This window comes from Diabrotica undecimpunctata, chromosome 1 (assembly GCF_040954645.1).
Source record: "Diabrotica undecimpunctata isolate CICGRU chromosome 1, icDiaUnde3, whole genome shotgun sequence".
Classification (NCBI taxonomy): Eukaryota; Metazoa; Arthropoda; class Insecta; order Coleoptera; family Chrysomelidae; genus Diabrotica; species Diabrotica undecimpunctata.
Window position 1 is genome coordinate 51,543,237 of NC_092803.1, and position 13,594 is coordinate 51,556,830.

The window sequence follows — 13,594 nt, forward strand, 5'->3', positions numbered from 1 at the left end:
ATTTTGTTTATCGTATGGCAATTACAACACATTTAGAACAAAATTACAAACACTAGTAATATAGGTATATGACAAACTTTAAATAGTTACCAACGAACGTCAAGTGTATTAATATAATCAATTGACTCTGAAGTTGCAAACAAAAAGTCTTCAGGGCTACCATTGTAGGATCTTGAGGAACACTCTTCAATAATGTGGTCGATGGTTTGGTTCTTCCCACAGTTACATTGAGGAGACGGGTTCTTTCTCCATTTATGTAGCATGTATGCATATCTGCCATGTCTGCTTCGGATCCTATTTAGAGTGGACCATGTTTTGCGTGGAAGATCAAAACCTGGTGACTTGTGGGTAATGCAGGGCATGTTATTTTGCCATGCGTTCCATTCTTGGAACCATGCATTCGTAATGTTGAACTCCTCATGTATCATTGTTGCCGTTTTTATTGGTGGTTTTCTAGAACGGAGACGGGTATTTCGTGCAACCTCGGTATCTTGGTGGATCGTTAGGTTTATATTGTTCATGATCTGTTTGTATTCACGTGTAAGTGCGTCAACTCGTCGTAAATGTGGAGGTGGAATGTGACTTAATATGGGAAGCCATTGGGTGCGAGTTGATTTAATTGTGCCAGCTATCATCCTCATAGTGCTGTACAACTGAGTATCGACCTTTTTTACGTGTGGACTGTGTAGCCAAACTGAAGCACAATATTCAGCGGTCGAAAAAACAAAGGCCAAGGCAGTAGAGCGGAGAGTGGAAGCCGATGCTTCCCAGGTGGTACCGCAGAGCTTCTGTATAATGTTATTTTTTGTACTCAATTTTTGAGCAATTTTTGTTAAATGCTCTTTAAACGATAGCGTTCTGTATAGTGTTACGCCTAGATACTTCGGTGTTTTGTTGTGGGTAAGTGTTGTATTTCCAAACCGTATATTGAGTTCCTTTCCAGCAAGTTTATTGTTCAGGTGAAAGCAACTAACTTCTGTTTTGGATGCATTTGGTTGAAGTCGCTACTTGCAAAAATATTTGCCCAATATATATATATATATATATATATATATATATATATATATATATATATATATATATATATATATATATATATATATATATATATATATATATATATATATATATATATATATATATATATATATGTTTGCCGTTAGAACTTCTTCAGACGTTTCTAGTGTTCTGCATCGTGTAGTGGGGGCCCAGTCATCGGCGTATCCGAACTTTTTTGATTGTGTTTCCGGCATATCTGCTAGGTATAAGCTAAATAGTAGTGGAGAGAGCACTGACCCCTGTGGTTGGCCATTCTTAAGTTTCTTTGGTGGGCTGATATTTGTGCCTATCACTACTTAAAACATTCGGTCGTTGAGCATGCTATCTATTAGGCATGCTATTGGTTTACAGAGGATTGCACGGAGAATTTTGTATATGAGGCCCCCATTCATACTGTATCGAAAGCTGTCGAGAGTTCTGTCGAAGCTTCGTTCTGGTCGAAAACCCGCTTGTTAGACTGGGATCACCTGGAAGAGTTCTGTAGTAATTTTAATATATATAAGTCTCTCTAATAGTAGTCTAATTTTTAAGTTGAATAACCCACAATTGAATTCCAAAGCTGTGTATCGTTTTTAGGACAACTTTGTAAATTAACGTTGGTTACTGTTAAGTTTGGTTAACGACCCAACATCCAGTACAATTTACTAAATTTCAAGCCCAGTTGCTTTCTCTTAGCAAATATATGTGTTATCTAAGCTAATCGTCGGTCCAGATGGATTTCCAGATATTTTAAATATTCTTTTTGTTGCAAAAACTAACCATTTAATGTCACAGTTGGACAGGCACCTCTTTGTAACTTGTAGCTGACATGGATATATTTAATTTCGTTTGCTGTAATTCGCCACGTTTTTAGCCAAGAGGCATAGTATCCAAGTAAGACTGCAAGGTTTAAAAAGCGATGACAGTGCCAAAATTAAAAATTGACAGAAATCAAAGAAAACTTAAACAACCAAAAAAATAAAACAAATATATAATTGGTAATGGAAATTTATTAACAAGTACGGAAATAATATACATCAAATTTTCGGTGTAAATACAATGAAGAAACTTAGAAATTCACAACAAACGAAGAAAAAAAAGGAAATGGTCTAAGTCCACAGAAATATTATATGAAAAATATGACTAAAAATCTCTGCTCTGTTTTATGCTCTGTTTTATTGGTTAATAAATTCTAGCATGACGTGAAGGTCTTTTTTCACTTTCGTGTATTTGCTAAACACCAGGAAACGCTAAGAGCGCTGTCAACTTTAACTTTTGGACAGTCACATCTTTTTTCAATACACGTCCCTTCTCCCTTTCCATTAAGTCACTGAAATTTTTGTTACAATACTGTTTCCGGCGCTTCTTTCGTCACACGTCATCACGATACTTAAGTAATGCCAAGTTTAGATGTATCTATAAATTTGGATGATATTTTATCGAAATCAAAAAAATGTATTCTCCCATATCTAATAGTCTGTAAGGTTTTGAAGATCTAACATCAGCAATCACAGTTTTTACATTATTAACTGTTTGAAGCTTAAAACGTTCTGCTCGTTTTTCGATAAGAGCAAAATCTCTATCTGAAGATGAAAAGCTATAACCGGAAACTAAAAATTTATGATCGATGGTATCAAAATGTCCATTGGCTACCAAGAAAATAAATAAGAAAATAAACATTCGGTTTTTCAATTGCCCTACACAGTTGCCGCTCCATATACATAGTTTTCGCTTATAAGTTGAAAGCTGTCCTGTATTCAAGGCTTGTAGCAGACATGATGCCATTTGGTTCCTACCACGACCCAATTGTCCTTCATGCCAGATGCACATTATTCATGTTTATGTATTCCAAGATTTGACAATTTTCGGCTGTAATACATACTACTATGCGTCAATTTGGGAAGCGAAAATACTTCTTAGATCCACGTAATGGTACAGATATCGCTACATGGAAGAGTACTGCTCGTACTGTCTTCTTAAATAACTTTTACTTGAGTTATTACAAGAACTTTACATGTTTTTTTATAATGTAATTCCAACTCAGTTTTAGCTTTTCTGGATACATTAAGGTCTTTGTCTTTGCTTTGCCTGCTGCTTGCAGGTATCAACTCTAGGTCTTCTAAAAGAAAGATTCAGAAAATCCTTAATAAAAACTCTTCTATAACATTTGTATGTTGTGATGCAGTCAGGATAGTTTATTTTAAAAGCATTGAATAGCTTATTAACATTAAGGTCTGGACTGAGATATTATTTTTCACTTTTTGATCTACTGTAGGGGTTCTCGTCCCTCGGAAAACTATTAATGTAATCTTTTATAATCTGTCTATCATGAAGAGTGTACTTAAATTTTTTAACAGTTCCTTGTTTATCCTTGAAGACTGTATACCCTCCTTTTTACGCCAAAAAAGCATAGTAATCTTTTGCGAACATATAGCAAATATTTCCTTTTTTTACAAACTCGTTTTTTTACAAACTCTTTTCACGTTATGCAACATCATATTGTGCACACAACTGGTCAACCAGATCGACACCGAATTTTGTTTTCTTGTAATATGTTATTATTTCGGGCTTGTTCTTGTTTTCTGTTTCATGATCAATATTGTCATCATGGTGCATGATTAAAACAGCTAATACGACCTTTTTTTTGGAACGTACGTTACCAAGGTACATTTTTCTTGGAGGAATCCGAATAGTAAAGAATGTATGTCTCTGTTGTCTCTGTTTTTAGACGTTATAAATTCTTGTGGTAGCTCCCTCTTATTTTTACGAATTGTACCAACAATAGTTAATTGCTTTTAAAGCAAGTCCATGGCCAATGGTTTACTGATAAACCAGTTATCCATTGTATCATTTCTGCCCGTTCCTTCCATGGGTTTAACCATTCTTTTAACAACCTCCTACTCCAATCAGTTTCAAAAGGACCAGTTGGCTGTGTTCCACAGTAAATCTCCAAATTGTAGGTATATGCATATTTGCTATCTACTAACGCAAATATTTTTATACCATGTTTGGATGATTTATTGGGGATGTATTGACGGAATTGACATTTTCCCCTAAGTCAAAAAATGTCAAATACGGGAGCAAGTTTATCCAGCTCTCTCCTTTGTTGTCTAGAGTTAAAGTCGTCAAACCTCAAACATCTCAGTAGAAATCGGAAACGATTTAAAGACATTGTCAAGTAAATAGCTTCAATACCAGTACCTTTCTTATTATTCAAAATTTGCAAAACATTTAGTCTCCAAGATTTTAGAACACTTGCTAAAAAAATATACCAATAAATCTCCAAATGTCTTCGACGTCGGTTATTTTAGCATCTATGCAGCGTTGAAAACTTGCTTTTACCTTCTCAATATAGATTTTGGTACAACGCGTAATTTCTTTGACGATATTTTTATCTAGCATACATTTGAAGCATTCAAACTGTGTTTTTGCGTTTTTAGCTTCTCTTATTGGTCCTGGTAACTTCAAAACAATATTTGTTACACGAGTTCTTGAAGTAGACGCAGGGTACATCTTACTCCACTTTATTTTTTTGTCTTTGCCAAGATAGTATTTTAAACTTATTTTTTCTTCATCTTCTTCCCCTTGAAGCTCTTCAGCACAGTCTTGTTCCAATTTTTGTTCAGACATGGTACATTTTTGTTCTAGAACATCAACAGAACAGAATCTATTTCTTACACCTACAGACATCAATCGACAGTCTGTCGCATACTAAAACAGTTCATTTCCTTATATTCTGCCCTGGAGGTATAAGGAGATAGGCAACTTTATATACAGTATAGTCCGAATAGCAATATTATAAAATTCAATGGATTACGTATGTAATTCGTGCGTGTACTGGAGGGTTAAGAAAATCTTCATTGAAAGTGTGCAAAAAGCCATTCGAATGCTTCTAATTTGTTAAGCCTTGTGGTTTTTAATGTTTATGTGACACCCATTAAAATATGCTCGTTATTCTTCTGACACTACACTACCAAGGGGTTATGTTTTTAAATGCATTTCAGGACAAATACGTGGTTTGCTCATTGTAAATCAAATTAACTAATTTAATGTGACATATGGTGGCTAAATTTCAAATGGAAATGTACATAATTAATTACATTGACAAATATTCACTCATATAATCAAAGCACAATATTAAATGAAGCGATTAATTTAAATCATAATTCGCTTTCTAATTAATATGATAAAACGAATTAATGTTAATGTAGATTTCAATGGCTCTTCAATTTGTGTTTCTGCACAGATTTTTACACCTTACTGTTAAAAACAGTAAAGCATTTAAAATTAATTAATTAAAAACTAAAAAAGACACTTTAATTTTCATTAAATATATAATACGTATAAAATTAAATAAGTAATTCCAAGCAGTCGTTATCCACTTGAAGTGTCTTCTTCTGAGTAAAAGAATCACAGAATATATACAGGATTTCGAAAGAAAAAGTTTTTAACGATTTCTGTATTTCCGACATTTTGTATTTTTCAAATACAACTATAAATATATTTTAAATACAACTATAAAAACTGTCAAAATATTACAAATGTAATTTTAAACATTTTATTTTAGTCTTGCAAACCGTGGAAATTATGAATAACGCCAAGGAGTTTTGAAAAGTGTTTGTGCTGCTTTCCTCTTTCTTTGTGTACTTTTATTCATACTTCTGGTATTTCATATTTTTCCCGTATGTCTTCTTTTACGTCTTCCATCCACCTTCTTTTAGTCCTTTCTCTGCACGCTATCCATCTCGAGTGGTCTCCAGTTAGTTAGCCTTCTTACCATATTTGTTTAAGGTCGTCTTGATTTAGGATTATGACGGTAAAAATAGTAGAAAACCTTTAAATTTTTTTTATATGCATCGATTTGCTTGAAATTTGGACTGTAGATAAAATCTGCTGATTTACTTGGTCCATATCCTAGATCTAAAAATGGAAATCGTTATCTTTTAGTTGTTGTTGACTGGTATAAAGTTCATGTTAGTACATAATTTGGCTAATGCTACTTCTAAAGCTATTGTCAAGTTTATTGAAAATCAAGTTTTTCTAAGTTTTGGTATACCACAGATCTTTGCAGTTGATAATGGAAAAAAATTTGTTTCCAAAGATTTTAAAACTTTCATGGAAGAATACAAGGTACAGGACTATTATAAAGATTAAGACAAGGAGATATTTAAAATAGCCAAAGCTATTCGTCTAGATAAACATAAAGTGACACAATTTCTTCTTCATTTTTAAAGTTTGCTAAAAATGTTCCTGTAGATGGTTCATTCTTTGGTCCTATTAAAGAGACATCTAATAATATTATTAATATTAACAATAACTTATTAAGATTATTAAGTTAGATGTTACTGATTCCAGTGATGATGACTCTCAATAATGTTGTTTAATATGGTAAAGCATTATCTTTTATTATTTTATCTCTTTATATTTTGATATTTGTCAGTTATAATAAACATATTAATCTTATTTACACATTTGACAATACCCTAACTGTTTATATATTTCTATTATTTTATTTTGGGTAATTGTTTTGATACAATTAAAAGCCTGATCCAGCACTTTATGTATGACAACATGGTTTGATGCATACGTACATGGTGTTTTAGTTTTCCTAGAATACATATACCCTAAGGAGATTTTGGGCCAGATTATATGAATCTGTGTTCCTTTTTGGTCTTTAGAGACAATTGATATACCGTAGGTACATATTTATATATGTATATATATATATATATATATATACATCATCATCATTTTGGCTTTACAACCCTGTGTGGGTCCTAGCCTCCCCAAGAATTGTTCTCCAGTCGTCCCTATCCATGGCCTTTCTCCGCCAAGCACGTATTTCCATATTTCTCATGTCTTCATCGATGTTATTTAGGAATCTTGGGTCTGGGTCTTCCTCTTCTTCTTTGACCAATAGGTCTATCAAGGAGCGTTTTTCTAGATGGGTCGGTTTGATTCATCCGCATTACATGGCCTACCCACCTCAGACGTCCTATCTTTGTGTGTTATATATATATATATATATATATATATATATATATATATATATATATATATATATAATTATATATATATGTATATATATATAATTATATATATATATATATATATATATATATATATATATATATATATATATATATATATGTATATATATATATAATTATATATACATATACATATATATATATATATATATATAATTATATATATGTATATATATATATATATATATATATATATATATATATATATATATATATATATATATATATATATATATATATAATTATATATATCTTGGATGAAGTGTTTTGTCTTATTTCTTTTGGAGTTAAAATAATTCTATGCATATCTACTTTTAGAAATCTGGTGTAGAATTATGGCGCTTTGAAGTTTGATTGTAGTATACCTTCTTGACTTGTTTTCTTCTATCTTTTGTAAACTGTATTTATGCAGTACTGTATTTTTTTGTGTAGAAGATCCCTTTTTTATATTTAGTGAGAATAACATTTCTTGTGTATCAATATCTTACTTTCAATAATAACTTACTCTTAGTCTTCTAGGACTTCTTTTATGCAGTTACTATCTCTCTTTTGTGTAGAACTTTGTCTTATTTGACATATCAAGTAAAGTTTATATGTATTTTGAGTTGTTTATCAATAATTAAATTTGCATATCAATGTCTATATGCCTTTACTCATCTTATAATTTTGATATTATTGTTATATTACTTTAGGTACTCAGTCATCTCGAGTTCTAATTTTTATTTGAGATTTCGTTGGAAAATTTACAGGAACAAGAGCGAGTAAGATACTAGCAAATTGGCAACAGTGTTAGAGCGACTATTATGATATTCTACCGAACAGTAGCTTCGATATCTAATTTTAAATTAAATAAAAGTTGTTATTTGCAAACATTTGATTTTAAGTGTAAATGGAACAGTCGCATGTCTTCAAATTAAGTGGGTATCAGTAAATATTTTATTTTACCAAAAAGTTTCATTTTCTATAAAGTTTAAATAAAAAATATGGGTGTTATCAACTTCTTACATATCTAGGTAGTAATAACACTAATCTATTTGATTGAACAAAACTTATTGTAAAATAATAATACCTATATAAAAGAATTATTAATAATTGTACCTAATTATTCCATACAATTAAACAGTATGATCAAATATTTACGTTTTATGAATACAAATCTTCCTATTTTACCGCTGATAACTTTTATGTTATTTTAATCAGGAAAAAATGATATACAGGGTGTTGGGGGTACATAGGGTATAGAGTGCCTCCATAATTTTAAAATGGGTAAGAGGTCTAAAAAGTTAATTAACATTTTTTTTATATATACCTAGCAGGTATTTTATAATAACGTAACCAGTACTTTGAATATTTTAAATTAAATACTTTGTACTTTTTTGTTCTATCAAGAAATGTGTTGTTACTCTATTTTCAAAGATATATAAGACATTGTTAATGGTTTTTCATGTTTGTTTAAGGAAAAATGACGTATTTATTTATTTATTTATTTATTTATAATATATGTGAATGTGTGTTTAATTTCTTTATAATTTTTCTTTAAGGATTTCACAGTATGGGGACAAGCAGACTACCTGATGTCACAAATAGATTTAATACTTAAGTGTTTGCTCCTATAAAATTTTTTAATGCATTCTTGCATAATTAATTATAAAAATTAAAACATTAAAAACTTAATTCTCGGGCCCCAAAAATTACGGGCACTAGGTACGTGCCTAGGTTGCCTAGGCCTTAGTCCGCCCCTGACAATACCCATAATTCGACGATTTTTTTAATACACTAGCTTTATTACACTATGCACTGCTTTATTAAATTTATGCGAGTATTTTTTTACTTGTTTTTAACCTATCTTTTATTGAAGTCAACTTCGTATTACCTCAAACTCCATTCGACAGAAAAGAAAAATGTAATAAATTTCAAAATTTCAGTAATAACACAAATTTTAAGCTTAATGTTACAACTAAGAACAAAGTGCAACTTTCATGTACAGTGTGACCCATTTAGATTGGAAACACCTCTATAAAATTTGAAGTTATTAACCGATTTTAACCACATTTTATTTTAATGTCATGTAATAAAAGGTCTATTGCGGGACAAAATATGAAATATTTAGTTAAATTTACAGGGCATTCTACGATACTTTTTCTTCGTCGAAAATGGAGAATTTGTATTAGCGATTTTTTTATTAAAAAAAATTCTATGCCACTGGATTTAGAGTGGCTTCAAATAGCTATGACAAAAATTTCATTAAAATATATTTATTAATAACAAACTTATGACAACTTAAAATTTTAAAACTCACTAAGAAAAAAACAATCTGTCTTAACAGAAACATGGAAACATAATTTTAGTTTAAATCGTAGTTGCCTTTACCAATCTAAAATCTAATTGGATACATTTGTCGTATCGTTTATGAATATTTCTAATTTCTTAGTTGTTGGGGAGTAATTTCTGCATATGCCTGTCGAATTCTTGCACGAAGTTCGTTTACGTCTCTTGCACGGGTTTGGTAAACTTTTTGTTTGATAACTCCTCAGAGAAAGAAGTCTAAAATTGTGAGATCTGGAGATCTTGGTGGCCAATCTATCAACGGACTACCCCGGCCTATCCAACGGTTCGGAAAATTTTCATTTAGTCATTGCTTCACGGTTCTGGCGTAATAAACAGGACACCCATCCAACTGGATATACGAATTTAATCGTTCATTAATTGGGAGCTCATGAATAGCATCCCACCAGTCGGTGTTTAAAAATTCAAAAAAGTTCTGTGAGTTTAAGTTTTCTTCAAAAAAGAAAGGACCAATAACTCGCTCGTTCAGTATACCACACCAGACATTGATTTTTTGAGAATACTGGCTTTTACAGTTTATTACCCAATGGGGATTATCTGCTGTCCAATAGCGACAATTCTGTGATAATACTACTCCATTTGTAGTGAAAGTGGCTTCGTCGGTAAACAACACGTTTTTTAGAAAATTTATATTGTTTAAATATTCCCCTTGGACCTATAAACAATATTCTAAACGTTTTGCTTCGTTGCCTTCTTGTAATGTGTGTAAGAATTTTGGTTTGAAAGGTTTAATATTATTTACCTTAAGACATCGCCGAATACTCTCTCGAGGCATATTCAAATATAAACTGGCATTCCTTAAACTGGCATTAGGGTTATTTCTGAAATGATCTAAAATGATTTGATCATTTCCTCTTCTTCTGTGTAACGGGTTATTTTTTAAAATTAGTTTTAATACTGCACCATAATTATTAAATATTCTATTTATTTTGTTTACTGTACCGCAACTAATATTAGGACGACCCACATGTCTGTCATTAAATATTGTACAAACTTCCTTGGCACTTCTATCGTTATCTCCCAAAAGACGTATAATTTCAATTTTTTCTCTCAAATTTAATCTTGCAGCCATGACACAAAATATTATTAAAAGAATTTGAAGTAAATATTGTTGCATATATTATGGATAAATTTATGCTCTGAAATTTGTATGAAACCAATAATGTCAAACGGTAATATCGTTGTCATGGCAACTGAGATTTAAGTTGTAGCATGTAAAGTTAATAATAATGTAAGTGCGTTACTTGCATTAAATTTTTATGCTATTTTAAACATTTTTTTGTCTAGTAGTGGTTTATTATTAAAATTATTTGAAAAATAATTAGTTTTATGGTTATCTGTTGATACAGGGTGTTCTTTTTTGACTCGTATCTTAGTGAGTTTTAAAATTTTAAGTTGTCATAACTTCGTTATTAATAAATATATTTTAATGAAATTTTTGTCATAGCTATTTGAAGCCACTCTAAAAATCGCTAATACAAATTCTCCATTTTCGACGAAGAAAAAGTATCGTAGACTGCCATGAAAATTTAACTAAATATTTCATATTTTGTCCCGCAATAGACCTTTTATTACATGACATTAAAAAAAAATTGGTTAAAATCGGTTAATAATTTCAAATTTTATTAAGGTGTTTCCATTCTAAATGGGTCACACTGTATGTATAATTCTTTAGCTCTCTAGATTTTTCTACATTTTTTTTTGGTAATGTATTAAAAAAGAAATAAAACATTAAATAAGCGGCATAAAATAAATACGTATATCTTTCTGTAAACAGCTTTCCGAGAAAGATATCTATAAATGTTGTCAAATAAGTGTCTCGCCCAATATCCTTCCATTATATTCTCGACAGTTGTTTAACTGATCTCCTCCCCCTGAGATATCGTTTTACTGTGTCCGTTTAATCATTAATGAAGTTTTTTTGTTATAGGCATTATCGATACGAACAAAAACTGGCGTGTTTACTTTGGAAGATTGACATGAAAGACGTTACCATAATCCCGACGGAAACAACCGAAATCGAAAGTCAAAATATGAAAATGGTATGTTTTTTATTAACAGAAATAATATGTTTATATCATACATTTTTAATGTATAATAATTTAAGATATTAAACATGTTTATAGAAAAATTTATTTTTATATCAAAAGTTGGTGATACTTTTGGTTAAACTTGGTGATATGAGATCAAAAAAATTAGTATCATGTTAATGAGGACTATACTGCTATCCTAAGCAAGAAGGTAGTATCTCCACAAATTTAAGTTTTTAGATAATGCAGATTTTAATAAAGAATGCTGCGCTACCATGAAAATATTTATCGATTCCGAAATTGTTTAACTTGTTCTAGTTTTTTTGCATATTATCATTGAATAAGTTTATTTTTTTATAAGATATTTTTATAAATTTTAATGAAAATGGCGGATAAAGCTTTTAAGCAAGGTAAAACCGGTAAGAATAAATTACATAAAAAAGTAGTAACTTGAATTAGTTTGAGGTTACTGATTTTTAGTGTAATATTTCTTCAACGGAAAGCACAGTTACAACAAAAACATTAGTTGTCTACTGAGCATGATGTGAGTTACTTTTGAGTGTGATTGTGTCATGTTAAATTAAAAATTCTACAGTAATGACATAGCTACAGTCCGTATGAGTTTTTGAGACGCACGTTATCTAGATTAAGAACTCTAGTATTTTTTTCCACTCTGTATATCATATAAATTCCTCAAAGGTTTTATTTAAAATTTTGATTTGGGAAACAAGGATAGGCATAATCCAATTGTTTATAACACTGCTAAAGATATCAAGTGCCAAAGTTATTTACGTCCAAACAACCAAACTGGCGTAAGAGTCAAGATATATTGCGCGCCGATCCTTCTTATGATTTTTCATCGTAATTAAATTAAATCGTTCAATGAAAACGGACGATAGAGCGGGGAAAGGTACCGTTTGGATCACGATACACTTACAGCGGTATGTGCAGGCGCATCGCACTCACAGAGTGTGAAGTCACTTGTGAAGCAAAATTTGAAACTGACTGTAACGTAGATATTAATTATTGTAAATATAAGTTAATAACACGAGTTTAAACTCATGTGCAATCTATAAAAATAATATTTGTGTTTACTTAAAGTAATGAATATGTTAAATACTTCTTGTATGCTATAAATTTCCAAGAAAAACATAAAATATAATGCATTAAGAAGATATACTCAAACAAATAATCTGAGAAAGAAATATAGATAAGAGGAATAGTAACAATAGGACATAAACCTTAATAAAGAAATAGTATTATATTTATTAAAATTTCAATAAACAGTTGGTTATACTATATAATTTTAACAAATAGAAATTTTAATACTACTACTATCGGTTTACAGCGTTCTCAGACGACTTCCGACTCCTAACGGCCATTCATTTCTATTTAACCATAGGCCTGGAGGGATTTCTCTTTCCTCTAGTTATTTTTCAATTTCCTCTCTCCAGCTTCTTCTCAGCCTTCCTCTTTTCCTTCTCCCTTGTGATGTCCACGTTAAAATCTGTTTCGGAATCCTGTCATCTGGCATTCTCTGTACATGGTCGTACCATATTAACTGTTTTGTTTTTATGTCATCAACTATTGTATGCTTGACTCCCATCATATCTCGTATTCTCTCATTTGGTATCCGATCTCTTCTTGATTTGCCTGCTGCTCTTCTCCAGAAATCCATTTCTGTTGCTAGTAACAGTTTATCTGTTCATTGTTTCATTGGCCAAACTTCAATGCCATATGTGATTACACTTTTAAGTATGGTGTTGTATATGAGTTGTTTGTTCGCTTTAGATATTGTTTGGTCCCACAGAATGCCGTTCATCATTGATATGGCTTTTCTACCCTGTATGTTTCTGTCTTTTATAGCAGCATCGAGTGTTCCGTCTTGAGTTATCTTCATACCCAGGTACTTGTATTCATCACAGTGTCTAATTTCTACCCCATCGTCTAAGATAATGGACCGCTTTGTCCCTCCAATACACATGGTTTCAGTTTTCTTAATGTTGACTTCGAGACTCTATTTGTTATATTGTTCTATTAGCTTCCGAGTCATATAACTCAAATCGTCATGATCCTGAGCAATCAATATTTGGTCATAAGCGAAACATAAGGTGTACAGTGTAGTCTTGT

At 31.1% G+C, this 13,594-nt stretch overlaps 1 protein-coding gene across 4 annotated transcripts in view; it reads left to right on the forward strand.

Annotated features, from left to right (window-relative positions):
• Positions 1-13,594, forward strand: part of LOC140449253 (guanylate cyclase 32E-like) — a 458,979-nt gene that overhangs the window by 332,245 nt on the left and 113,140 nt on the right. For all 4 annotated transcript variants that reach the window (XM_072542462.1, XM_072542460.1, XM_072542461.1 and 1 more), the window contains exon 11: positions 11,365-11,476. In XM_072542462.1, coding sequence (XP_072398563.1) covers positions 11,365-11,476 — 112 coding nt within the window. The remainder of the gene's footprint in view (positions 1-11,364; positions 11,477-13,594) is intronic.